The sequence below is a fragment of the Patagioenas fasciata genome, chromosome 2 (assembly GCF_037038585.1).
Source record: "Patagioenas fasciata isolate bPatFas1 chromosome 2, bPatFas1.hap1, whole genome shotgun sequence".
NCBI lineage: Eukaryota > Metazoa > Chordata > Aves > Columbiformes > Columbidae > Patagioenas > Patagioenas fasciata.
The window spans coordinates 12793197-12821095 of NC_092521.1; the positions used below are offsets into that span (position 1 = coordinate 12793197).

At 40.7% G+C, this 27899-nt stretch overlaps 1 protein-coding gene across 2 annotated transcripts in view; it reads right to left on the reverse strand.

The window, feature by feature from the left end:
* NSMCE2 (NSE2 (MMS21) homolog, SMC5-SMC6 complex SUMO ligase) overlaps positions 1-27899 on the reverse strand; it is a 133972-nt gene that overhangs the window by 2263 nt on the left and 103810 nt on the right. For both annotated transcript variants that reach the window (XM_065831238.2, XM_065831237.2), the window contains 2 exons: positions 1813-1898; positions 1387-1493 (listed from right to left, as the gene is read on the reverse strand). In XM_065831238.2, the coding sequence (XP_065687310.1) occupies positions 1387-1493; positions 1813-1898 (193 nt within the window). The remainder of the gene's footprint in view (positions 1-1386; positions 1494-1812; positions 1899-27899) is intronic.

Here is a 27899-nt window from a genome sequence, read left to right on the forward strand (position 1 = left end):
TGTTTCCTGACCTGTCCCTGTGCTCCAGAACACTCACTTTCTTCTCTCAAACTTGTGAGCTATTTCCCAACTCCCAGTTATTTTTCCAGCCAAGTTTCTGTCCATTTGTGTTGCTGGTTTTGTTGTAATTCCCAGGATTGTGCACCTACTCCACTTTTTCTCCCTAGACCTCATAACACAGGCAAGGTACTTGTGTCTTGTTCTTCGAGCTGTCTGGACACAGTGGCTGGACATCCCCATTGATGCTGGTTTTCACATCAGTGCTTTCCTGCAGGCAGGAAGAAGCGTGGAATAAAAAGTCCCACTCCACCTTTGTATCGCCCATGGTGGAGTGTGTAGAGCAGGGGTGTCAAACTCATTTTCACTGGGGCCACGTCAGCCTTGCGATTGCCTTTGAAGGGCTGAATGTAATTTTAGGACTGGATAATTTCACCATGGCCCCCAGTGAAAATGAGTTTGACACCCCTGATGTAGAGTGTAACAGAAATGCAAGAGCAAGGGATGGAGGAACTAAGGTGTCTGTGGCATTATCGTTGGGGAAATCAGGTTGCTGGTCTCTGACAGACCTTCCTGTGCGTGTGCAGGCTCTATCATATACATAGTGTAAAAACAAATGTGAAACTAATGATGTCCCCCAAATTCGGTCTAAAAAGTGTTTGAGCCCCTTTTCTTCTTTCTCTCTTTTTTTTGTCGTTGTTATTTTTCCCAAGCAAAACCATCCTAAATTTGAAACTTACTGGAGAGGATTTCAGGTTTAAAAATTGAACTGTTACATCTTCTCACTCAAAAAATATGTGTGGAAAGTGACAGGCTGCTTTGATGATATAAAGTAAGAATTATTTAATTGGATCATAGCGGGAACTGCACAATCCTGTATGATCATTCTTAAAGCTCCGTCTGATCATTCTTAAACTCTGTACTACGTAAAAAGTTGTGGTTTAATACGTCTCATTTTAATCCTGATTTAAGTGTTTTAACACTTCTCGGTTGTATTTGAATATAACTGCAAAAGAGAGTGCTCAGAGTAGATTTTTATGTTTTTTCATTAACTTCAGGGCTTGCTAAAGAAGCACTGGGAACAAAATGCGCAATTAAATTTTGGGAAGCTAAAGTCTGTTGTTCACGGCTACACGAAATCTCTTTGCTTCTGTTGCGCTGGTACCATGAGTAGCTGTAACTTCCCCACACACTTCCTGAGTATTTCCTTACACATTGTTTTCATTAAAAAGAAAAGCTCCTTCACGTGTACAGTGCTAATGAGGAGATGGTGACTTGGGCAGACACTGAAGTATTACTTCCTGCAGCCTTGCCAATCCAAATACATTTCCTAGAACAAGTGGAGTAAAATTCCACTTACACAGCAAAGCAAATAGCTTGTTAGCTTACCGGACTTTTTTCCTTTGCTGCTTTCGAGTCTGGATAATTTTTAGAATGGCGTCTTCTTCATAAATATGCCCACAGACTTTGTTTCGAACCGGCCTCTTCATTTCCATCTGTAATCAATAAAGTTTGACTTAAAGGAACTGATAATGCCCATGAAAGTGCTTCTTACAGGATTTAACGTAAAACAGCAGGAAGTGTGTTTTCCATTCATACACGGCATTGCACTGAAATTATGGGGTCAGGTCCTGCATGGTAAACTGTATTACTGCTTATGCGGGGTTTTTCCCAAGCAGTGTTGCTCTTCTCTGATAATGCCTGTCACTTCTACTGCCTGATTTTTAAACAGTATTGCAGAATTGTAATAAACAATCCAATAGAGATTATGAAATAACTATTGCCCAATCAATTACAGCAGCAGTGATAGCATACCTGTGTAATGGGACAAATGAAGTTCGTCTGACTCTGAGTCACGGCTATGTCTTCATCAATTTGTTCAATGGACTCATTGCCATTACCTGATTGATGACAAAATATAATGGGAAACAAGACACTTTTCATTTTCCGTGTAATATAGATAGTCAATACTTAAACTAAGCAAATAAAATCCAGCATTTGCCAAGCATTATCTCACAGTGATGTGTAAGATGGCACAACATGTTTCTGTACTACTCCCTGAACAAGACACCACAAAAAATACTGTACCATGGTCTCTGTTAGAAAATGTGAATTTTTAAATAGCAAGCACTTTGTGTGTGTGTGTGTGTGGTTATTTCTAGCTAATGCTAGAAAGGAGGGCTGGTAGGGAAAGCAAGCTGGCCTGAATCTGTGCAAAGCCTTTGGTATTTTCTGTTTAGGTTCACCAAAAAACAGCGACAAGTGGATGAGTCAACAAAACCCAACAAAGGATGAGGCGGAGCTTTTGCAGATTTGGCAGTCCTACCGTCAAGATCAGTTCGTGTTTGAATGCCATAAATGGGCTTGCTATATAGCCTATATACACAGTATATGCTTTAAAAGGAATTTGTACTGTTTATCATAATGCATCATTTGTAAAGTGATGCCACTGTATTTTAAAAAGACTATAATTACTGAAAAATAAAAGCCAGGAAAGTGTTATTTGAGACTGAGAACAGAAACATCATTGAAGTGACCTTACGAAGGAGAGGCAGAACAATATACTGAAATCTCCCAGCCCAATGCCAGGGAATGTGAAGCAGGCAAACTGGAAGAAATCCACCTTGAGCTAGGGAAGATGTGGGTCCCCACCTCCACCAGAAGAAGTCGACAAGGTGTAAGCAGCTCTAGGTGCCAGGGGATGCCGGCCCAGGGATCCATGCAGAAACTAATTAGCCAGAGTCAAGAGCTGAGGTACAGGAGCAGCCAAGGGGACTACTTATTGCTACTTATAACCTTAATAAATGTATACATGTTGTTTTATCTTTTCCTGATTTTGTTCTGTTATTGTGAATCTAGGCTTTTAGTTGAATGCATTTGTTTATCTTTAAATCTTATCTGGTAACAATAGCGAACGTAACACCTGCCATAACTTTCCATTCCTTTGGGGTAGTTCTGCAATGTTTTTTGCAGCAGTGCTCCAGGGTGAGTCCTCAAGGTGTCCCAGGCTGAATTTTTCTCTCTATCTGCACAAGCTACATTGCAATGTAGCACCTGGGACTTGGCAACCCTGGCTGTACATGCAGACTACTGGACGAGATGGACTAGATGATCTTTTGAGGTCCCTTCCAATCCCTAACATTCTGTGAGATGCCGGAGAGCAGCTCTGCATAAAGGGATCTGGGGATTCTGGTAGATGGTAAGTTGCACATGAGCCAACAGTATGTCCTGGGAGCCAAGAGGGTCAGCTGTGTCCTGGGTGCATCCAGCACAGCATTGCCAGCTGGGCAGGGAGGGGATTGTCCCGCTCTGCTCTGCACTGGTGCGGCCTCACCTGGAGCACTGTGTGCAGGGCTGGGCACCACAGGATTAAAAAGATATTAAACTGCTAAAGAGTGTCCAGAAGAGGGCTACCAAGTTGGTGAAGGGTTTGGAGTTGAAGGCATATGAGGAGCGGCTGAAGTCACTTGGTTTGTTCAGCCTGGAGAAGAGGAGATTGAGGGGAGACCTCATGGTGGTTACAGCTTCCTCACAAGAGGAGGAGGAGCGGCAGGCACCGATCTCTCCTCTCTGGCGACCAACAATAGAACCTGAGGGAATGGCAGGAAGATGTGCCAGGGGAGATTTAGGTTGGACATTAGGAAAAGGTCCTTCACCCTGAGGGTGCTGGAGCACTGGAGCAGGCTCCACAGGGAGGTGTCACAACCCCAAGCCTGACAGTGTTCAAGAAGAGACTGGACAACACCCTCAGACACATGGTGTGAACTGTGGGGTTGTCATATGCGGGGACAGGAGTTGGACTCGATGATCCTTGTGGGTCCCTTCCAATTCAGGACATTCTGTGATTCTGTGAACAGATTGTTCGGAAAATATGAAATCCTTCCATGGCCTGTGTTGGCTTGGGGTGCCAAGAGGGCAGTGAGAAACACAAGTGAAGACAGAGGGTTTTTAGTTACTTCATTATTTGCCTTCTACAAAGCCTCAGCCTTGGTTCCCTTTGCTGCTATTGCACCCTATCAGCCAGTCTTTGCATTTTTGCATCCCTGGTATTGAGCCTTCCCCATCTGTTAAGGACCAGTGTTTTCTCACTTATGGTCAGTCCTGCATGCCTGCAGAACCCCATCACCTTCCGGTTGATAAAGCAGACGTCACCTCTCACACCCAGTCTAGACCATGCACGCTGCCCTGTGAGCCAGCGCATCCCTGCGTGAGCTGCTCTCAGCATCCCTGCTGCAGCCACTGCTCCACCGCAGCACCTCTCAGTATGCCGGTTTTATTTGCATCTATTTCCTTCCTTCTTAACTGAACTTGGCCTTCTCTCCATGCCAATACACCAGGAGTTTTCCAAGCATTCAGGAATGTTTCTGACCCAGGTACTGCTGCAAATACTTAGGCAATACTCAACGAGCATCAAGGGTTAGTAAGGCTTCACTCAATCAATAGGGTATGTATGCAAGGAGAAAAGGAGCTCAAATGTCCAATGGCAATAATAATTTTAAAGTTTTAATCTCCAAGAGTATTAATGCACATTTATCAGATACTGAGCCCCATAACAAAAGCAAATACTTGCAAATCAGAAGGAAAAAGTAGACAGAATTTAACTGTAAATTCCAAAATTGCAACGGTACAGACGTCAGAAAAAGACTTGCATCAGTTATCAGTTTTCAGAAGAGAAAACCTGTCACGTATTATTCTCAGACTGATCACATACAAGGTTTATTCTATAACAAACACACAGTGTTTTGAAGAAAATACAACTTTTGGGGAAAAAGTGGGGGTCTAGTGAAGGTTTTGAAACACAAAGCAATGGGTGTGAAATCCCACTGAGACACCAAGGCTAAAGAGTATTCCAAATATTGGCAGGTGCCAGCTTTGGCATGGGCTGCCTTATTTAAATACCATACTGGTGCAGAATTTCCCTAAATTCATGTATCTGCAAATTTCGACATCCTGCAGCTTTAATCTTTCCTGCAGAAAACATCTGGAAATTCACATTTTTCTGTGTTGCACTTTGTTTCAACTCATGGCATGTAGGTCCGGTGTACCAGCACGTCATGTTGGTCAGTGAAGCCAGAACGCAGCAGTATTAGCAAGATCTAGGACAGGTGATTGATTACAAAGGTTGATTTTTTTTGTATCAATAATACGTAGATACCAAAGAAACTGGGTGAAGTTTTAAAATGTGGGGCTTGTGCCTGTGATTTTACTTCTAAAGTTCAGCACTCCACGTCAGGTATGCAAGTGGCCTCTTCTGGAAGAATATTCACCTTCTGCAGCACCTTCTAACTTTGCTAAGGACTCACCACTTCAACTCTGTGTGCTCACTTAGGTACCGACACAAGAATTTACGAGACTACGCTGAAGCATCCAAGTTTGAAAATACGAGCTGAAGCTTGGGTACTGGTGTTGAGTCTCCCCTGAAGGTCTCAGGTCTCTAAATTACGTGGGCTAAATCATAGGCTGGGTTTACCTCTTACTTGTATTGGCTTTGGGGGTTGATTTAGATGCCTCATGTTTAGTGGTTGAAATTCCATGAGCTGAGACCCACTCCTTGTAGATGGGATATTAATCTTCCTGAATTCAACTTGTCCTCTTGGTGCAAGCTTATCTTAAACACTTCAGGTTGCACTTCATTTGCAATGATTTTATATGCAGTCTATCAGACCGGGGCCCTGGTTTCAAGAGGTTATCACAGCATAAATGAATAATTATTTAAAATATTTCCTTTTCATAAGCAGCTAGTATTTTTAGTTATAAATATGGAAGACTGTGATGATGCAAGTGATACCTCAAACATGTCAATAGCAAATTAGCATAAATCAGATAAACCACCCACAGATTTGTTGTTCTTGCTTGATGTTCAGATTACAGGAGGAGAGAGGAAAAGAACTTCTTTCAGTTACAGTAAATTTTGCAGAGATTATGCAGAGACACACATACATACCAATCTGGTCAGTAAGATGCTCTAAACCATAAACCTACACTTGTAAACTCATATTGGAAGATGGTTTTATTAAGGTCAAAGGGATTTTTTACCAAATGAAATGCATAAAATTTTGGAGGATCTAACTTGCAAGTCTGACTGTTGTATAGAAAGAAGAAATAAAACCACCAGGTCATACATATTTCAGCTAAGTCAGGTTACATTTTTGTAAAATTGAGTTTTCTTTGGAAATTAAAACCAGATGCAGAAAACAGTAACTTATTGTTACTGAAATTCAGATGTTGCCTTATGTAACAGAAGTACATACATCTATTTTGGTAGTCTGAGAGATTACATTTTAAGAGCCTTAAGAGTTTCTACTTTTCCATTCCAGCCAATTGAAACCTGTTATGAGTATTAGTAACACATTTTCTATCTGGCTATCTCAGCAATAATGTTTATGGCTAATTAGTGCCCACTGTTGTAATATAACTGCATTCTCATAAAGGTATCTATTTTTGGTAACACATCATAATGAATTTTGCAACTGCCAACCGTTTTTTCCTTATTCAATTTTAATTAAAAGCTGGTAGTACTTTATATCTCTATCACTTTCATCTCTTGATAAAAATGTGACTAATATGCCTTAGCTCAGTTTTCACCTACTCTGCTGAGAGAGACTGAGAACTTTAAAGCCAAATTTTAAAAATAAGAAAACCATGGTATGGAGACATTAACTGCTATATTGCAAATTATATTAGGCATGGATAGTATATATTTAAATAAAAATTAGAGGAAAGATCCTCTCTGTTGTCATTGTCACTTCCATGACAGACAGAGTGCTGTCTGCTCGCTGCTTCCAGTGCCCATGATGTCCCCTGTCTACCCAATTCTTGTTTCTCTAACCTGGCCCTGAGTGAGTAGATGTTGCAATGTAAACTTAATTGATTTCTTTCCTTGTGTGCGGTGCTGTTCTGCCTTCTCACCTGTCACCAGTCAGACACTAATCCCGGAAATCAAAGGGTAATGTTAAGCCTGCAGAATTGAGTCTTTATAAGCCTGAGCCACTAGACAGACAAGGTCTGGGCTCCCAAGAGGGTCTATTGTCCTGCTGACTCTATAGAAATAACAGCAACTCATTCAGCCTGCAAAAAATTCTACCTCTGAGAGCTCCAAAAAACCCATGAATGTGATGAGGGCAAGTCAAATGCCAAGTGCTCCTGCCAGCAGGACACAGAAAATTATGAAGGGTGAGGGAGGTGAAGGACATGGCCACATCCAAGAGTTCTATTTTGAGAGACAGAAGGAGTCTGGGGCACTGCTAGCATGGGCTGAAGAAGGTTGAAGGCCAAGTCTAAAGGAGGGAATGAACCCAAACACTGCTTTCCATGAGATGCACTCCTGAGACCACCATGGGCAATGCTTAAGAGCTGCTGAGCACACGCATTAGTGCTCTGAGTTTGGGTTAGACTGCAGATCCGGAGAAGCCGACCAGAACAACCGTCCAGAGTCCTGCCCTGGAGATGGGTCTGCAGTAAATGCTGTAGGAGGAGTGAAAGAAGAGGGGAAGCACAGACTAATACCTTCCTGGCAAACTTTCCCAGTCTCTAGCAATTTGTGGCCAAAGACTTCCTGAGTCAGAAGTAATATCTTTGTACTTAATAAGCCCTGGAGTTTTCCTTCAATGAATTTGTCGAAACTTGGAGAGGGGAATTTGGGCCTGGACTTTTCAGCTTGATTAGAGACAGTTATCTTTGCTAGAAAGGTTAGCAACAGTTTAATTTTCCTTGAAACTTACCGCAGAGGCTGCAGGTTACAGTTTAATTTGATTTTTAAGAGGGAAAATAAGGTGTGCAAGCTACAGCTGCAGTCAAACAGTTCAAAGGCTTTCTGCTCTTGCCAGAGGCATGCGATAGTTCAATTTGCCAACCAAGCCAAACTAGGCTTTACATTAAAGTACATTACAGTTTGATTACTTGCTGGTGTTGCAATACACCAGTTGATCTAAGGAAGGTGGCCTCTGACATGTTGCTCCAGATTGCAATTGCAAATTTACTTGCTCCTGCCCAGGCCAGGCAATTTGCTGGTAATTTACTAACAAGTCCCTTGTACAGGCCCTGTTTTAGACATACTTGTATAAGAAGTACATAGGCACGCATTGGGTCAATCCAAAATAAAATGACAATCCTGTACATATAAGCCATTCTGATTTTCCTGGAGTGTGAAAAGCAAATTAGATGAACAAATTAGCAAATTGTTAGTTCCTTTACGTAATAAGAGTGGGGAAGGAAAGGACAGTATCCTGCACTAAGTAACCATCCTCTAAAAACTGCTTTAATACCATCAAATTCACAGCACTTGCATATTTTACAGTATTGTCTCACTAAGCTCCAGGCCTTTTAGAATACACTGTTGCAAATGGACATAGTGTACCCATTTTATCCTTTGACTAGAAAAGTGGCTGACGCCAGTCTTCCAGAATGACCTTACGATTTGATGGAAACGTTATGGGACACTTGTTACAGAAATGTAAGTGAAGGAGATGGAAAGGCACTTGAAGCTAGATACAGTTTGCCATTTTATGTATGACTCGAAATGTGACTACAAATCCCACCTAGGAGAAAAGAAGAAAGAAAGGAAAGGAAAGGAAAGGAAAGGAAAGGAAAGGAAAGGAAAGGAAAGGAAGGAAGGAAGGAAGGAAGGAAGGAAGGAAGGAAGGAAGGAAGGAAGGAAGGAAGGAAGGAAGGAAGGAAGGAAGGAAGGAAGGAAGGAAGGAAGGGAGGGAGGGAGGGAGGGAGGAAGGAAGGGAGGAAGGAAGGGAGGAAGGAAGGAAGGGAGGAAGGAAGGGAGGGAGGAAGGGAGGGAGGAAGGGAGGGAGGAAGGAAGGGAGGGAGGAAGGAGGGAAGGGAGGGAGGGAGGAAGGAAGGAAGGAAGGAAGGAAGGAAGGAAGGAAGGAAGGAAGGAAGGAAGGAAGGAAGGAAGGAAGGAAGGAAGGAAGGAAGGAAGGAAGGAAGGAAGAAGGAAGGAAAGAAGGAAAGAAAGAAGAAAGAAAGAAAGAAGAAAGAAAGAAAGAAAGAAAGAAAGAAAGAAAGAAAGAAAGAAAGAAAGAAAGAAAGAAAGAAAGAAAGAAAGAAAGAAAGAAAGAAAGAAAGAAAGAAAGAAAGAAAGAAAGAAAGAAAGAAAGAAAGAAAAAGAAACCTCCAGAGGTGCCCTGTGAAACCTTTAACTCATAAACTATTTGAAGTGAGAAGTAAGACATCATCTTTCCCTTTAGATTTGGGGAAATTCAGACTGTTGTTCAGTGGGAGCTGTGTCCCTAGAAACATGAACATGAAGGATACCTTTGATTATAAACCACACAACTCCGACAGTTTGGTAGGCAAACATATAGAGGCAGTTTTCTTGCTCCCTCTGTTTTTGCAAACATGAGAAATCCACACTTCAAAGTCCGTGGATGACATTTCAAACAGCAGTTTCCTCATCACTGCAGGCTGGACTAGATCTGAAGAAGCTCCTGGGGAAGATGAAGCTTACCTAAAAAGATGCCATGAAGGCTCATCAGTAAGCTCAGAGAACTCACTCTTTCTGGAAAATCTAAGACCATATTCTTCCATCTTAACTATCATCACCCAGAATGGTGTGTAAACTTAGTAAGTAAATTAAACACCAAAGGCTTGCTGAAAATAAACCTAACTGATAAACAGACTACTTAAATGACCGGGAAACTCGAGGTCTACATGAAAGCACACTGGGCATGTGACAATAGAGCAAAAGTTTCGGGACGCCACAGTATGAGCAAAGCAAGACAAACCCTGGAATATCTTATGAGGAAAAAATATATCAGACACAAGCTACTAAATTGCAAATATATGTAAAGAAAGTTTTTATTACTTGGGTTTTCTCCTGCTCTTCAGAAGAAAAAAAGCTGAACAATCACTGATTCACACAGTGTACTGTATAAAGGCAGTTTCCATGGTTAGAGAGCATCATTTCATATATCAGAGATTAGAAGAATATCATACACATTTAAAAAAATGAATAAATTCGCTCCAGACACATGAAAGAAAAAGTTGCAAAAGATGCAATCAGAAAGAAAAAAAAAAAGCCTACCAGTTCATGAGAAGATGAACCACTTTCCATTACTAACATTGTGGTCAGAATCTGGAATGTCACTGATGCAATGCTAACCATCAAATGACATGAACATGCAGGGCTTGCCTACACAGGGAAGCTGTTGCAAAATAAGCGAGGGTGTGAATGCAGAACACATTAGCTACTTGGCTTTAACTCGCTGTGTGGAGACTCTCATTCTGCACCAGGAGCGCCTGTTGGCTGTTTAGCCTACTCCACTTCCACAGCGGACTCGAGCAAGGCACTGTTAATGCTGGACAGGAGTAGTGAGAGGAAAGCTGTTGGTATTGGGAGCAATTTGGAGCCACGTTCGTTTCTGCATGAGTCCTTAGAAGTCCTTGGATGGTTTGTTCTGCAAATTTAATTCCAATTTTCTTAGAACAGTCCATGCCAAGTATGCTCTACGTGCTAGCTCACAAGCAGAAATCATGTCTACGTCACCTCTGAACGAAAAGTAACATCATGTTTCTTGTACCTACGGAGCTGGAGGTCGCTTTGCCCATTTCAATATGTCATTTATGTATTCTTGTAGTCATTCACTTCTGAAAAGCTGAGCTGGTAACAGATTTTCAGGTGGAACAAATTTTTACTAGGAAACACTCCTGGACAGAACTGTTCCAGGGTAACAGAGGGACAGAAAGTGAAAAGAGCGGCGATCAGGCAAGGAAGGGGACCAGGCAGCGTCGCTCCCCAGCAGCCCATCCAACAGGCTGCTATGGAACCAGTGAGCAAAGAGCCTCTAGTGAGCCCAAATGATCACACCCCTAAAAGTTTATCATCATGATTATCATTTCAATCTGTCTCTCCACGTTCTCCTCACAAGACTTTCTGCAAAAGACTTCACTGCATTCCATTCCTCAGCAGCTCTGTTGAAAAACACCTTTAAATGTCATCAAAACAATGCCCCCAGCCCCAGTGTCTGGAGCGTGGTGAATAGACACACAGAGTTTGTTGTGTGGTGGGGCACAGGTAGGATTATTTATAAGGTACAGGGTGAGAGGCCTAGAAGCTGTAATCCCTGAATATTAACCTGTTGATTTGATGATTGGCACTGACTCAGCAGCTGACACTGCAGCGAGGGCGCAGGAAAGAGCAATCTCTCACCTTTGGACATCAGCAAGTTTGTAGGACAGCAAACCAGCTCCACTGCCCCCTTCACCCCGAGGAGGCTGGAGGGACAGATCTGCCTCTCTTTACCAGGAAAACACCGATGTAATATATCACTCGTGAATAAAGACATGAGTACAAATACATGAAACTGAAATGATGGGGACAAAATATTATTTTCTCCACCCTCTAATGCCCAGTGTTGAAAGACTTGAAATAAACTTTTAGACGCGAGATTTTATTTCAAAATTAATACTAATGAAGAGAGCAACATTTGCAATTCTTTTCGTAGTAATGCATTTCACACCTTTGGAGTGCTTTCTAAAGCTCGCAACTACTTCAAAAATTAATCTACTTCATTTAGAAATACATAACATCAAGTGATTACAATTCAGTGTGCAATGAAGCACTATATATATATACACATAACTTATTTGAGTTATATTATTAAGATGTATAAAGAAAGAAGTTGTGTTCATTTCCCAGGCTTTTTTCTATAGAAATGAATTTCTTCTGTATTTTATATATAAACTTTACCACTCCGGTTATTCTGAATTCCGCAGCTTTCCACTGCCTGAAATGCCTCTGCTGAAATGGCCTCGGGGGTGGGCAGGAAGGCTCAGCTGTCTGCTTGTCACGGTCATGACTCCAGCGCCATCTCGGAGCTTGTCCCTGCTGCGGCCACTGCTCTGGGCACCCGCTCGGGGCGGCACCTCCCGCTCTGCTCCTGCCTGTGGTCACCAGCCCGTGGCCTCAAAAACCTCCTCAGAAGAGCAATATTCCTAAATCAAGGAATCATCTTTAAAGGTGCCTTCCAACACAAACTGTTCTATGATTCTATGATTTGGAGAATTAATAACACCTGGTTTCTTCTTCTCTTGAACACAAAGTGCTATAAAAACAACAGTTTTACTTCTGTGACCGTTTGACTCGTGGAAAACTGAGGCACAGGGCGGGAATACATCCAGAGCCACCAGCGCATCTGTGTGCTAGACCACTGTCTGTCCCATTAGACCACACTGCCTTCCCCCTGACTGACAAAGGCTTCCACATACATTCTTAGTGAACGCATCAGTTCCATGCTAAAAGCAAAAAATACAATACAGAAAAAAGTATCTCCTAGTAATTGCACAAGATCTGGTTGTTTATTTTGACAAAACTAACACTTCCACTGCAGAACACATTATCATTTTCTGGTGAGTCGTATTTATAAAATAATGTGTCTTTGCTAAACTACATGAGAAAATGAAAAAAAAATGAACATTTAATATCATGCTGAAACAAGAAATAAAACAGTTGTTGTTGTTGTTTTTAAGAGGAACTTACAGATCTGCCATTGTTCAACTGTAAAACTGCAAGGTTTTCACTTAGGTTAAGGCTGAGTGACACATGGCATGTGTGTGTTCTGAGGCATTCTGTGCACACTGAGCAGATCTTCACTATAATAATCCTCGATAACCTGTTCCCTAAAAATAATAAAAAATGTTGCTAATCCCAATTTATATAGCATCCTCCAAAACAATGTCACAGGGGGCTTGTGCAGCTAAACATAACGCTATCATCAGCTGGGAACAGCTGAGCAGTTATTTTTCTCAGCCCGTCCTGTGATGTAAGATTAAGCTTCTTGAATGGCAGTCAGTAAAAAAAATCTAATGCTAAAGCCCCGAGCTAAAAATACTCGTGGATTATAACTGCAGCAGCCTAGTAGCTTCTGATGGTAATTAGTAGTTAATTTTAAATCTGATCGATAGTTATTTTAAATGTCTTTCTGCAAATTCTCATTTGCCAGGAGTCTAAGTGGCAGAGAGCATCTTCTTTAATGCTACATGCATCAGAAAACCATTCTATAGGTGTAATTTACATGGCAGCACATGCATTTCAGACTTCACCTTGACATTTTTGCACGGTGCAGACAATAGACAATGTGGAATGACTGTACTTTATGGCAAATGTGCTGGGAAGACTCTAAGAGGCTTAACTAAGGTCAAGCACGAGGCCACGTCTTTTAAACCCTCAAAGTCTCTCTACGTCTATGCTTTCCTCTCCAGATCAGGTTTAACAGGGTAAAGTGGGACAGAGAAAGGACTCGAACACCCTCAGCACAGATGCACACGGCAGCAGAAACAAGAACGGCTCAGCAGGACAAGCAGAGCAACGGATGCTTATTTTGAACTGATGGGACAGCAGTTGCAGTGTCACTTGTGCTTCATAATAAGGAGAACGAGCACATTGCTAAATCACATGGCGTTCTGCACAGTCTTCATCTTTCTAGCAAAGCAGTTAACGTTACGCTCGCTATTTCAATCTTATAGTTTCACTAGCAGGATGGAGTAACCTTATAGTTGTCCTCTTAAGAACTATTAACTTCCCTTATACTCTTCGTCTGGCACATCAGCTCTTGCAGAAACACACAAGGTCCCCACATGAACGCTGAGAAATATCTAGGTTTTGTATCTCAAAATCAACAGATTAATATAAGTGAAACAATCCAACTGCACTAATTAAGGAAGGAAAACAAAACTGAATACAACAGAGCAACACTAAGGAATCACCATTTCAAAACAACAAAGATAAGGGTTTTTATCAATGCTCCTTTCATATTCAGAAATCAAGCACAGTCCCCTAACTCAGAATTTAGGTTAGGTCAGTGTAACTGAGACCCTCTGGTTTGTACAGGTAATTAAGATTACTTCTTTTCTGCACATTTGGCTACAGCTAGTAAAAATATGTGGGAATTTGGTTCAGTGACTGGAGGGAATGAAAAACATTTAAAGACAGAATCAATATATAAAGGGGGATCATAAGAAAGATGGAGAAAGACTTTTTACCAGGGCTTGCAGTGACAGGACAAGGGGAAATGGTTTTAAACAGAAATAGGGTAGATTCAGATTGAGTATGAGGAAAATATCCATTACTATTGGGGTGGTGAGAGCCTGGAACAGAGAAGCTGTGGATGCCCCATCCCTGGAAGCGTTGGATGGGGCTCTGAGCAACCCGATCTAGTGGACGCTGTTCCTGCCCATGGCAGGGGGTTGGACTAGCTGATTTTCAAAGGTCTCTCGAACACAAACCATTCTGTAATATTTCCCTGATTCCAAGTTTTTATTTGCAGATACCAGCACTGGCAGTTACAGCTCTTCAGGATCAGATACTACCTTGATATGGTGCTCACGGCAATACTAGAACATGTAACACAGTTTAGGAAATTATTTGTTATATTAAGAAGCTGAAAAGCACTTTTAGTAAAGACCATAAAGGGACTATATCCTTAAAAAATGCAGCAATACAAAATTCTAGTCGCAGACAAATGACACAGTTAAGCTCTCCCCATGACAAAACACACTCAGCCTTCACGGAAAAACTGCACTTTCTAGTGTCCTGCTGGTTTTTTCATTGCAAAGCTGATCATGTACAGCATCCGATTTCATGTAGAAGAAAACATATGAAGTATCAAGAGGGCTCTTCAGAGGGCACATACTTGAATAATAAATAATCCTAGCCAGGGAGTAGAGGGGAATCAAGAAAACAACAGCGAGTTGCATGCTGATTTGGTAAACATAGGAAATGATCACTTCAAAACTTTCAGCTGCTTGAGGTGCTGTCCACCCAGATGTGACAAACCCAAGAGGGAAGAGTCACCGTGTTAGTGACACCCACAGGTATGTGGAAAGGGCAGCCATTTAGCAGTAGGCAGAGTTCCTTGGGAAGTGACAGTCTTTGCAATCATGCATTCCTGGGTTACTACATTTGGCCTCTGGCTTGTACAGCACAGAGCTTGAAACCAGGAGCTCGATTATCACTGACAATGCTGATCTGGAATTTCAGGAATGGGTTGTAGTGGGTCCCAGGAAGCAAACAGCACTTATGAAGCAAAGCAGCACTCTATACCTTTGCCAACAGAGAATGTTATGTTGCTCTGAGGTGTTGCAAGAACATGCAAGCAGTGTGGGAAAAGTGCAAACAGAGCTGGAGCAGTAGGAACTACAAACAGCATCACATTATTTTTACAATGAGGGTGGTGAAACACTGGCCCAGGTTGCCCAGAGAGGTGGTGGATGCCCCATCCCTGGAGACATCCCAGGCCAGGCTGGATGGGGCTCTGAGCAACCTGATCTGGTTGAAGATGTCCCTGCTCATCGCAGGGGGTTGGACTGGATGAGCTTTGAAGGTCCCTTCAAAGGCAGGAAGGTGTATGGAACTCCACACTGCTCAGCGTCTGAAAAGATTCTTCAGCAAATTATTAAACAGTTCAGCTGTAGGCAGCTAAAGGATGACATGGTAGTAAGAGGCAGTCAGTATGTTTTTTCCCAGATCAAATCATGCCAAACTGATCAAATCTGCTTCTCAGATTAACTGTCCCTAGTGGACAAGAGAAATCAGTTAACATATATATGCTGACTTTAAATACAGCTTTTGATGTTCTCCAGATGACATTCTCCCAAGCAAACTAAAGAAATTAACACAGATCTTCACCCAGATCCAAGAAACAACACAATAATTAAGCTTTCTTCTGATTACAGTTTCTTTTTTTCTGAAACAGATCACTGGTGTAAAAATCATTAATGCCTAAAAACCATAATAGAGATCAAACAAGATTGTACAAGACACTATATACATTCATGAAAAAAAAATCTTGCATTGCAGAGCTACAGTCTAAACAATCAGGACAGACAAGGAAAATGTCTTACCAACACTGTCAGAGATGGGAAACTGAGGTAGAAAAAGATTAAGGGCCTGATTTTCAAATGAGCTCAGCATGTTTGTTGCTGAGCTCGCTTGAAATTCTGGCCATAAACAACATCATGGAAACCATTAGATATTGGGCTCCTTTGAAAATCAAACTTCAATATGAAAATTTGGCCCAGAGGTCTTTTGAAAATCTACATCAAGAGGCTCACCCAAGGTCACCCAGGAAGTCGGTGGCAGGGCTGGGAACTGAACTCGCATCTTCTGACTCCCACTCTGGTGCATAACTAATGTCGCTCCGTGCTGTTTTAATTAGCTATGGGGAGATCTCAAACCAGAGAATGCTTTTGAAATGAAAGAAAAGAAAAGAAAACCCTCACAAGTGCATTCCGTTTCCTTTCACAAGTATCAGCTCACAATGGGCTACCAGGGACTCACAAGCAGAAGGAATTTTGAACTTCTTTAAGCAGCTTCTGTTTTCCTTTGAGAAGATAAATTGTTGTTTACTTCTTGTACATAAAGAGATTAATTGGAGAACTGTTCATTTTTCTCTAATGATATTTTTTTTTCAACTTGCACTGTGCCTCTGACCCATACAAATATTTTTCCAGTGACAAATGAGGATAGAAAAAGGAAGCCTGCAGAGTGCAAAGGCTCCTAAGGATTAGTAGACAACCTCTGGGGCAAGGAGTGGAGACTTATGCTATTGCTTATTATTACTACATTTTTCCCTAGGTAGAGAGAGTTGTTTGAAGTGGTTTCCTTGCTAATGCAGTGGCAGAGCAAACTATTTACTTTGCATGTATATGTGGTTGCTTCAGTACCTCTCTTGCTGTTCCTGTGGAACACCTAAGATGCACTGTTTTCAGCAGTCCACAAGTTCTTTCTGGAACATCCAAATTCTCTGTATTTTCCCTGGCTCTGCTGACATCCATAAGCATCTCCCCTGACAAGTCTTTGTTGGTGAACTACTACAGCCATCTCAAGAACAACAAAAGAAAATATAGAAAATTATAACAAAGGTGGAAAAACAAGCCAAAGCTAGAGAAGGTGTCTGTAGCAGCTGCTTTTAGCCCAACGCGCTTCACTACAACCTAGATGTGGCATTATTTGGTCAAAGGCAGAATAATAGGTTAGTATTTCTATTCATATTTTCTGTCATCAAAAGCTTTAGCCTACTTTCCTGTAAAAAACTACGCAGGTTGATAAGTTAGAAGATCTCTTCAAAAGGAGAAGCAGGTTATTTCCTCAGCTCTCTGACCCTGATACGCTGCCTGTGATCACAGGGGGCTTCCGAGTTCACTTTGTTGTACGCTGGGAATCTCAGTGCTAAGATACGATGGGAATTCTGCCCAGTTTTCCTCAGACAGAAGGCTACTTGGTGGACATAAATAGAAATTCTGGTTCATGCTGACAGCTGGAGATTTCATAAAAAGGAGCTGCTGGGTTCATTATTCCCAGTTTCCTGCCAAAAGTAGAAAAACGTCTGTCTTTCCTCTTTCCAGCTTACAGTCTTCTTGTACCTCTTTAGTGCTATTTTCGAATCTGCTGCCTACTTTGGGGCGTGTTTCTCTTGGGCTTAGAACAGTATCTTACTTCTCTGTCAAATGTACCTTCCACTTTTCTTCTTCATAATTTCCACTGTTGCAAATTTACGTGTCCAGCTGCAAAGCTGTGTAAATTTAAAAACAACTTTATCTAGGAAAGCCAAGGAACACTTCACCAAAGACAAAACATGATAGCTCTGTGAAGCAAACAGATGGTGGAGTGAGAGAGATGGTGTACAAGCAGCATGTTTGTTTCTACAGATTAGCTGTGCGTACAGCTTCTACTTACGGAGCATTTGTATAGTTTCTTTTAATCAATTAAAAGATATTATTAGCTTTAGCTTAGCACTGGTTCAGGGATTACTAGTGTTTCCACAACAGAAATCATTAAAGGGGGGTTTTGATGGAAGGCAAATTTATTTTACAGGGCTCCTTTCCTTCTGGAAAGGCACAAGAAACAGCAAAGGGATGCTAAGGGGAAAACAGGCAAAGCTGACAACTGAGGTGGGCAGTGCTACCCAGGTAGACAGGAAGAGGGCGACTCCATCAAGTCCCACCACCCACGGCCCGCAGGTCTTCACGGGTAAAGCATTCCCAGCACCTTCTCCTGAAGGAGTCCTATCTGCCAGGTTCTTTTTTTTTCCATCTTATCTGTCTCTTGTTTCACTCCACACCCTCCTTTTCTTGTATGGCTTTCTCATTGTCTTGTCTCACTTATCTTGGATCACAAGCATTCTGGGGTAGGGAACGCATCTTTATACAGTAAAGAGGCAGAGCTTTTAGGGCTCTATACGCATGATTAATAATACTTCATTCCATATAGAAAGTGAAACTTCTCAAATAAGCATTAAAACTCAGCTGCATAGTCTCTTCAGTTAATGAAAAACTTTACTGAAAATCTTGGGGTTAACCTGAAAGTGTACGCTTAAAACAAACCATGACCACTGTTAAACACGCAGGTTGCACATGTTCTGGAATGCTGATTGAGCAGCTCATGTGGGATCATCCAACACCTATGCAAGCTGATGAATCTGAATAATTAAGCTCTCCCTCATTACAGGTCTCCAAAGCACATTAATCAGGTCTCCACAAGAGTAAAGTTCACTCTGGAGACAAGAATACATCTTTGACTAATTGGGTGTTTTGATCAGCTGGATTTGGTAAACTGAGGCTGCATTTGACATATCGGTATTGACCATATACGATATTATATGTTGCTATATAAGTTATGTGTTCTGCTGTCCATATACTGGCCCAGCAATAGATCTTAGTATGTACATTATTTCACTCTCTTTTCATTTTAGACAAGTGTGAATTTCTAAGGATCTTATGAAAGACTTTCTCCTCTTCCAATAAAACCACAAATGGAGTGTGTTTTGGGGGAGTTTGTTGGTTGGTTGGGTTTTTTAACTAGGGAATTATGATTTAACTATAGATTATGATCTTGATCATACAACCAGGTCCACAAGGGCAGTACCAGCAGTCCTTTCAATTGTGGTGAATGGTCATCTCGTTGTCCCTAAGCTCACTGAAGAATGGAAATCCCTCTTCACACATGCTGCTGTTGTGGCTAACATCTTGAGAAGAATTTTGTCTAGTCTGTTGATCATATAAAATTTAGAATTGAACCAACACTTCGACAAAGCATAGCCGTGCATGAAAAATCAAATACAATTACAAATATCAAATAATACAAAAAGGCTTTTGAAGACACAAGGGAAATTCTATTTGGAAGAACATAACTAGAATCCTGCTCACACTGATCTAAAACCCTGAAAAAGGAACAGAAATCAGGTAGTGCTAACATACTAAAACTGGCATAAACCAGTAGCATTAGCACCACCCCACTGCAATCTTGCTTTAATCCTGCAAACTTGTTTGGCATAGGTAGCCACAGGCATCTTTTCTAATATGCAACACCATAAAGATCTAGTTATTGGATGCTTGAAAATTTAAATGGGTTGAGCATTATAGCATTGTAAAAACAAGTTTCTAACTGAAATCTTAGTTAGCAGGACAACATCACGAATTTCTTTCCAAAATGAATTAACTATCTTGAGATAACGCACAGCTCTAATGCTTTCTGTAGAATTTTTGAGCTAGAGCACTTAAGCAACCAAAACCAACTTATACTCAAATGTGAGTTGAAATGATGAAAACTTCTTTATCAAGGGCTAACATCAGATTTAATCCATTGAGCAATACTTGTGATTAGTACACAAATAGAAGGGTGGAAATTCAGAGAGTTATTAACATTTGAGGAATTAAGAAACCTTATAATCAAAACATTATTTTACAAACTGATTTAAATACAGAAGAGGAATATGTTCAGGCAGGTCTTCTATTTTAGACATTTTATTTCCCTTTGAAACTTAAAAAAAGAAGAAGCAAAAGAAGACGACATACATGTCAATGGCTGAATGGGTGGGTGGGTCTTCCTGTGAAATGAATCATACTTTTCATTCAGTTTTATGAAAGTCTTGCTTCAAGCATGCCTATAATTACTGTTTGTTGCAATGGCTCACCAGTCTGCCATGCAGTACAGTTCACAAAGATTTTCCAGTTTTCTGAGGGTCCAAATCAATTTTTGGGACACAAATTGCAATGTGGGTCATGCTCAGCATGCACACATGGGCTGGGAGAGTTGATAAAGAAAGTTCAGTATAGGATGGTCAGGAAGGTTCTTTGTTGTAATAGTCAAAATTGCTAATTGAAGATGTATAGTCATCATTGGTATAGCCTGAGACAACTACCAAAATCCTGTGGCCAAAGTTAGCTCTGCCTCAGAAGCTGTGACTCCAAAGACACACAAACCAACTGAGATCATGTTTTGTCTTTGTCAGTCTTGATGTTTTATATAACTTCCTATTAATCCCTTGCTTGGGTACCTGCAATGTAAATTAAAAGTGATTCTTTCATGAGCCATTCCACCAAAGGTGCCCAGTCACTGCGTGGCAGAGAGGGCACCAAGCTGGGTGCTGAAGAACCTTATCTAGTGCTGCGGGAAAGCCAGCGAACTGGTAAAGGGATCTACAGCTGCCACGGACCTTGAAACTGCTGAAGATATCACACAGCACATGCTGATGACAGCATTTCAGATCTCTTATATTTGGGAGTCTGGTGATTTATTCTGCAAAAGCCTCCTACCAGCAGAGATTTAGAGTTCTAAGGCTTCACTGGAGTTCAAAGCTCCTTTCAAAACAATAGGAGACAATATTGCTTCTTTCAAAATGCGTCAGGAAGAGAAAGCAATGGCACCACTCTTACCCTTTCTTTCATGAAGTAAGAAGACAGAAAAAAACAAACAGTTATTCTTGGATAGCTTTCAGTCCTACTAAGCAAAAAGTAGGAGGCAGCTCTGATGTCTTCTGCTGAAGCTGGACCACTGTGCTGCTGGAACAACGGGTTGAAAACGAGATCCAAAAATCCAGAGCGTGATTTTGCAGCTCCAAGAACAAAGCATTCAACTGGGAGGGAGAAAGTTCTGAGCTTAGCTCCCTGGGTTATTTCTAGCATATATGCACATGCTGCCTAATGTAAAATGCAGCCCTTGGTATCTTGAGAGCAGCACCAGTGCCAACAACTGGCTGCATGCCCTAACCAACAAAAAGCAAAACCATTACTTTTTGCTTGGTCTCCTGCTGTCACCCCTGCTCTTTTTGGAGAGAAGAGGAAGACAAAGGTCTACACCCAGCTAAGCAAACGCAGTGTCTCAGTCCAGGCTTTTGGTTTGGTCACCAGAGACATGGAGGTGGCTCTCACAGAACAGTGCAGGGCACAAGAATGAGCTGCAGCCTTGAGCAAGGTACCTGTGTCTACAGGAGTCACTGGTTCATCTCCATGTTGCAGTCCAGATCTCTGAGGTGTTCCAAGTATTCTGAAGCTTGAGCTTGTTGTGTGCTGTAAATCCTACCCTTAAAGCTCTGTCTTCATTCATTGTACAGAATGTGAAGGAACCTAACTCAGCATTAGGCATTCTACTACATGACTTGGTCTTCTCGGTTTTTTAAGAAACATATTCCTAAACCTACAAATGTCTCCCCAGTCACTCTTTCTTTTTAGTCTCACTCTTTCAGGATCTAAATCCTTAATGGACTTCACAGAGTCTACAGCATATCTCTCTTTTAGCATGTCTTCTATGGCAATTTCATTTAAAGTGCAGATTTTCTGTGTTCATCACAATGAAAAAAATAAAAAAAGAATGAGGGGAAAAACCAAACAAAGCTTATCATCCAGAACCACAATTGCTTAGAAATTAATTGCAGAAAATATCCAACAGCTGAGCTTTAGCAAACATTTTTAACTGTGCTGACCAATTCACTCAGTTCTCTTTTTTTCCTTTCTGCAACTACAAATACTGGAACATACGTATTAAAAAAATATTTTTCCCTTTTCCAGGTTATCTGTGTTTTACATATTCAAAACATATAAACCATTTAATATAAAAGTTTAATCACTGTCTCCTTTTAGGCTGCTTCATTAGTAGGCAAATTATGACAGATCCTTCAGAGGTATCCTGTAAAAAACACTAAACCTTTCACAGACTATATTTACAGAACTCTGCTGATTTAACATTTCTGTGTCATAGAAACAATAGATATCTTTCATTTTGTCATTATATTTTTTTCAGTGAGTGACCTCAACCACTCACACAGCTTCAGCTACTATCTGCAGTTCATACATCTGTCTTTCCTGTTCTAACCTCCCTTTGTTTCATTTGCTCCTCTCTCTCTTTCCCATCTCATTTCACATACCTCAACAATGACATCAACATAGAAAGGGCTGAAATACAATTTTAAGGCGAGAATCTACTGACAGATTTGCACCACAGCCTACAAAATAAGAAAGTAAAAATTAGAGCCCAACACCAAATATGAATTAGAGAAACCACATGGTCTGCCTGATCTTGAAGAAGGCCACCAGTGATACCAAGGGGCTATTCTGGAGCCTGGTGATGACAAGAGGACAGAGCAGCCTTTCAAATGATGGCTTCTTACTTCCAGGAAAGTCATGGAAGTATCTGTTACGCTTCTTAGAATTGGGAATTTAGTGAGGGAATATTGGTTTTACACCAGTGGAGAGAGCATCCCTTACTTCTCCTCTCAAATCCCTATACCTCTTCCCCTACCTGCCTCTCGTCATGTCTACATCAGTGTTGTCTTTTATAACTCTTCCACAGACATATTAGCTCAAGCTGGGCTAAAAACTCTGTTATCAATATTTGCACTACCCAGTTGAATAAACTGTCTCTGCCCCTGTTGTGATCACGGCAGACACAACTCACTTTGGCAAAGCCAACATCTGTCTCTTTCAACTTCTTCTCTCAACTGATGACAAAACTAATGGGAAAAGCGAAATAAAGATGATAGTCACTGTTTGACATGCAAACGTGGACTACAGATTCACTAGAGTCAGAAGATAAAGAAAAGTTCATAAATAGAAAACCTGTAATAAAAAGTATCTGTAAAAATAGCAAACATATACAAGAAAGACCTTGAAATTTGTTGAATGTATTATTTGCAAACTGATTTTTAGGCACCTGAACAAAAATGTCCTGATTCCTGAGGTGCTCATTATGTGTAATTCCCTTCACTTGGGCCTCAGCATTTCTAAGAAATCAGGACACCTACTTACATGTCTGAACACTGGGTCAGTTTATGCCAGTAAATGCCGTAACAGTGAATCGGCATCTCTTCTAAGAAATGGTATTGCTAGTTATTTCAGGCACTGAATGAAACCTTATGTTAAAACTGGCCTTCAGATTAGACCATTAGTTATCTACAAGCTCAAAAGTATCTAACCACATGTTATTTTCCTGCCTTCATACAAAACGTTCCAGCAAACATACTTCTTTACCCACATATGAATGCAATTATTTACACAGAAGGAACACAAAGTCTGCTACCAAAAGACCTTCTTTACTTTCCAGAAGTCCACATTTTCTCAAATACAAAACAAATCCCTTTGTGCTTATTTTTTTGGGGTAGGACATTACCACAAAGACTATAAAATAGCAGTATTCTCCAAAGACACAATGAAGTCATACATGTCATTAAAGTTTAGTCAATCTGCTTGAAGTCCTCTAAGGCAAATACATTCAAGGTTAACACAGTCAGCTCTGCTCTTAAACTGATTGTATGACTTGATCTCCTCTGAGAAATGTAGATTTGACCTTCAAATTCTGCAAATAACTAGAAATTTCAAATTAAGCACACGTAGCTAGTTTTTGACACCAAGAAATCTTTTCAGCCTTTTCAGTAAAGTGGTGGGATGGAATGAAACACACACCCAGTCCTGCTTCTCTATTTTCTCAACAGCAATTTGCAGTTATTTAACCAGCTTTTAAAGCACCTTCCTTCAGTGTTTATCCATCTTTCTCCCATAAGCCTGGAGCTGTTAACCTAAGAAATCTGGCTTTTTAATATTTCTGCACTAGAAATATACTATACCATACCATACATTTCACTCCTTACACCAACCCTAATTCATCTTAACCTTAATAATCAGACTACAACAACGGTGCAAATAAAATACCAGATGAATGTATACAGTTCAATTTTCAAAATGAACACACACAAAAAGACGAAATATGAGAGCTGTAAAGCTAATGGAAATGTGTGAACTGTAGCAATGTACACAGTTATTACGGAGTCCTGATTTCACCAAATCAAACCCACTCCATGTTTTCAATAAGGGTTTTTGGTTGAATAGTGAACTTTGAGACTCAGTGGATTCTAGCTTCAGCTCCTAATCCTACTATAGAATGCTTTTGTCTTATTCAATAAATAATCAGTTTCTCTGAGACATTTTTTCCCCTAAGTAAAACAGGGAGCATAAAAATTTCCTTCCTAAAAAAAAAGTACTCTCCTGTTGGAGAGTAGTTTTGGGCATAAACGTGCTAAGTGTTTAGATCAAAAGCAGAAAGGGAAGTTGTCCTTGGTTCAGAGAGAGGTACAGAGTAAGTTTTAACAATTAGATCTTTAGAGCTTACAAATTATAGTGTTACTGAAAACAAAACAAAATCTTTAAAAGTAAACAGTTACCTAAGTATTTTTGCAGTGCAAGAGCAGATTAACAGAAACTACTGACCTCAGAGGGCTCAAGATCATTCTGAAAGTTCGAGGGAAAACTGCAAAGAAAGTTAATTATTCCTGCCATGTATCTCTAAAACCACAGCTAAAATGTTTTAACTTCTTCCTAGCTTTTAAATATTTTTGTTCGCAACACAGATCAGCATTGTTTGCTCTTAATGATTTTCTCTCGAGTATCTGTTCTCTGCATCCTGCCAACTGTTTTGGTGAAGCTCAGCATGGCCATAGAGCGATCTTTCTTTGCCATCTGTGGCGGCAGCCAGAAGAGGCCAAACAGGAGTTAAGGCTTGACTTAAGTCTCAGTTTCCACCTAGCATGCTGATTAGCTCCTTTGACTAGTTACCAGCATAGATTATATCAGAGAATTATGCTCTGGAGTGGGCAAAGCTGGGGAATGGGAAGGGGGAAGGTTCATTATGCATTTTACCTGGTAGATACATGAACAAGGATTTGAAGTGCAGAGCTAAAAGTGAATTAATTTGATTTGCTCAGATTGTGAAAGGCCACTTTTTCTTCAATTCCAGCAAATAGAAAGACCCTCTAAAACTGTCTGCCCCTCTATACTCTTTGCCCTTCCAAAACTATTCAAGTAACAGACGACTTTGTAAGGATTCATGGACCTCCCTTAGCCCAGAATAATTTTCGAGAATGATGCTTCATCTGAATTAATTAAACCTCACACCATCACTGTAAATTAGCAAACTTCCTTCCCAAATTTTGTTTTTAAAACTTCATACCTTTAATCCTTTGCATCACTTCCCAGCAGAAGGTAGACTCCCTTATAATGGGAACTTACTAACAGAAATTATGGGCAGAATGATCCCAATTTTCAACAGATATAATGCTGTTAAAATTGTAAGGGTTCAGACAGACATTTTCTGAGCCAGCTGCCTGACTCTGGCTGATAACGTACATTTTGATACCAAATCCAGCAAACATGGAACAAGTTTGTTCTGAGGTAAAATTATGCTAAGACACATAGTAAGAATATCAAAGATTAGCAAAACTGTGTTGTGAATGATGATTTCAAGAATCTCTAGTATCAGGTATTTGACAATGAAGGGGACACCATCGTGTCATGGATTTGGCACTTGGCGTCCCCACACAAAGCTGGGCATGGTAAAACCTTAGCAAAAAAAACCCAAAAAAACCCAGTGCATATCTTGCTAAATTATTATTACTTACAAAGTTAAAATTTCTAAGTTTTTTTTTAAATCTTAATATTTTGATATTTTAATTGAACAAAAGCTATTGTATTTCCATGAAGACAGTATACTGAGTAGCATATGTGGTGTTAGGCAACTCCCTCTTAGAGATGTAAGGAAACCCTTCTTAGTTTATTACCCTCACAGGCAGGAGCTGAGGTGCTGAAGGTTGCACTCTAAAGATTTTTACAGAATTTCTGTTGCTGCAGAACTGAGGAAAGAGCCTCTTACGCACTAAAATTTGGAGAAGAGTCAGCAGTAGGATCAGTTATCTCTCCTAGGGAATTCTATTCAACATCTTCACCAGCGACTCAGAGAAGCAAGAAGGTGGCGAAATCTCCCAGTGTGAGGATGCTATTGAACTCTTTCAGGTAGTCGAGTGATAATGAGGAACTACATTAAGGCTTTAGAGAAGTGGTTACAAAGGTGACAGAAGAGCTTCAGTGTAGACAAATGGAAAGCAATTAATCTAGGGAAAAGAATCTAAACCATAACTGCTGAACTCAGACCTTGTAGTTACAAGTTAGGAAAGAGATCCTGGAGTTGCCACGCCAGTCCTGAAGCAGCTCAAGGCACAGGACAAGTCAAGGTGCTGGGCATCCCCAGGAATGGCATGAAGAACATGATGCTGGGCACCTGCCTGCCTCTACGTAAAACACTGGTGCACCCACATTTAGGGTACCTTGTGCATTTCTGTTTTTTGCAACTCCAGGACAAAGCGGAGTTACAAAAGGTACAGGAAACAGCAATTAGAATGATGAAGGAGAGGGACAAACTGTTTTACATGGAGAGAGCAAAATGCTGAAACTCTTCTGTAGCCAAGAACGTGAGTCTGCAGAGACTATGAGCGAATGGAAACAGGGAACTAGAAACAGAAAAGGAAGGGAGGCAGATCTGGGTAACAAGTAAGATAAATGGCAGGAGTGCACAAGGCGGATAAATTGGGCAAGAATTAGGATGGTAAGATGAAAAACATCATAGCAGTTGGGTTGAAGGAGAAGAGGTGGGAGTGACAGGCACAAGCAGGGGCTGGGTTGAAGAACATCAGGAAAATCCAGAAAGGGGAACAGAGAAACAGCCAAGGCTGGCATAGGAGAGTTCTGACAAATACAGCATCTCTTCCTTGAGTCTGAAATTAAACTTGAAATTCCAGAACACTGGGGAAATCTCTCACTAGTGGCTGGTCAGAAAAGAGAACCAGAAACCGTTGCTTCTGCTGCTATTTCTGTGTCTTAGTGGCAGGGGGTACCACATACCCAAATGAATCAAATCAGCTGATAACATATGGGCTCAACAGAATGTTATTTTTTCAATCATTTTGTATCACTCCATGTGGATTAAATTGAGTGTAGTAACACACAGAAAAGGAATTTCTCTGGCATTTCTTGACTCTCTCCACAGCAGGTTTGAGGGTACCCAAAACCAAATAAGAACAATGCCAGTTCCAGTATTTCCTAAATTTCAGTACTAACATTTTCATCTTGCAAGTCTTGTAAGAGTTTTGTTATGTTCTGGCGTGATAATACATATGAAGTGGGGTAGTGGGCTGGCAGAAGGTTGGTAGGTGGAAAAGAAGGGAGGAGTAAGGCATAACAATGAGACATATTTCTAAAGTTTTATAAGGCTATTTCTGTGACATTTCAATGAGTCATTTTCCAACATCAATAAAACTTACAAAATACTCAAGCCTCTTTATAAGCTGTTGCAATAATGGATAATAAACTAAGAAGGGTTTCCTTACATCTCTAAGAGGGAGTTGTCTAACGCCACATATGCTACTCAGTATACTGTCTTCATGGAAATACAATAGCTTTTGTTCAGTTAAAAAAGTCAAATATTAAGACCTAAAAAAACCCCAGCCCTTCTTTTTGAAAGTATCCCCTTTCTCCAGTTGAAATATTAATGTCACTTGTGGTAAGCATTCCTTCACCCCTGCAGAAAAGCGGGAAGCTCTGTATAATTCTGATAAGGTCAGTTTTACAAAAGAATATGTCTAAACACTGCTTCTTACATGAAAGATTTCAGTTTACAGGAAAGAGTGGGAAATCCCCTCTGAGGGAATTGCACAAGACGTACCAATTGCAAGGTATAACGTTATGACATAAGGGTATGTATTTATTTTGGTTCCTGACGACCATAAGAACCACAAAGACAAGACTTCAACCAGTTGTGCTCTGCGTGTGTAACTGGCGTCACGGGGCAATAAACTCAC